The 479-nt window shown below is 64.1% G+C and overlaps 1 protein-coding gene across 1 annotated transcript in view; it reads left to right on the top strand.

The window, feature by feature from the left end:
* The window catches only part of LOC104489050 (discoidin domain-containing receptor 2-like), a 9,204-nt gene that overhangs the window by 1,889 nt on the left and 6,836 nt on the right, over positions 1-479 (top strand). Inside the window, 1 exon segment of the mRNA XM_010131165.1 lies at positions 378-476. Within this exon segment, the coding sequence (XP_010129467.1) occupies positions 378-476 (99 nt within the window).

The raw sequence follows: 479 nt of genomic DNA, 5'->3' as shown, positions 1-479 counted from the left end.
GCGGGCTCTCCCTCCACCGCAGCTGAAACGCTTGCCAGCAGGGCTGAAAGGAGCTCTGGGGATGGCGACCGCCTGTGCCCAGCAGCCCTTGGAGCCCTGTCTCCCCTTGCTCCCCGCTTCCACATCTGGGATGGCTTCCACATCTGGCCAGTGGCTCTGCATGCTCGGGCAACTGTCTGCCTGTGCAGGACCATTGTGCTTTGCCCCCCTCTCTCTAAAGCCAGAGGGAGGGAGAGTGCCGCACCTGAGCTGCCCGGGCTGCAGAGCCTGCAGCGTTGCGGCAGTGCCCCAGCCCTGCCATGCAGTATTTCAGCACATACCTCAGCTGGGGAGGTGAGGTGGGATGCCCGCTCAGTGCCCTGCCGGTCTCGTTGCAGCAGTGTGCCGGTACCCCTTGGGAATGTCGGGCGGGCACATTCCCGATGAGGACATCTCAGCCTCCAGCCAGTGGTCTGAGTCCACAGCTGCCAAGTATGGAC

Source organism: Buceros rhinoceros, unplaced genomic scaffold, assembly GCF_000710305.1.
Source record: "Buceros rhinoceros silvestris isolate BGI_N320 unplaced genomic scaffold, ASM71030v1 scaffold21492, whole genome shotgun sequence".
Lineage (NCBI taxonomy): Eukaryota > Metazoa > Chordata > Aves > Bucerotiformes > Bucerotidae > Buceros > Buceros rhinoceros.
This window is presented reverse-complemented; position numbering and strand designations above follow the sequence as displayed.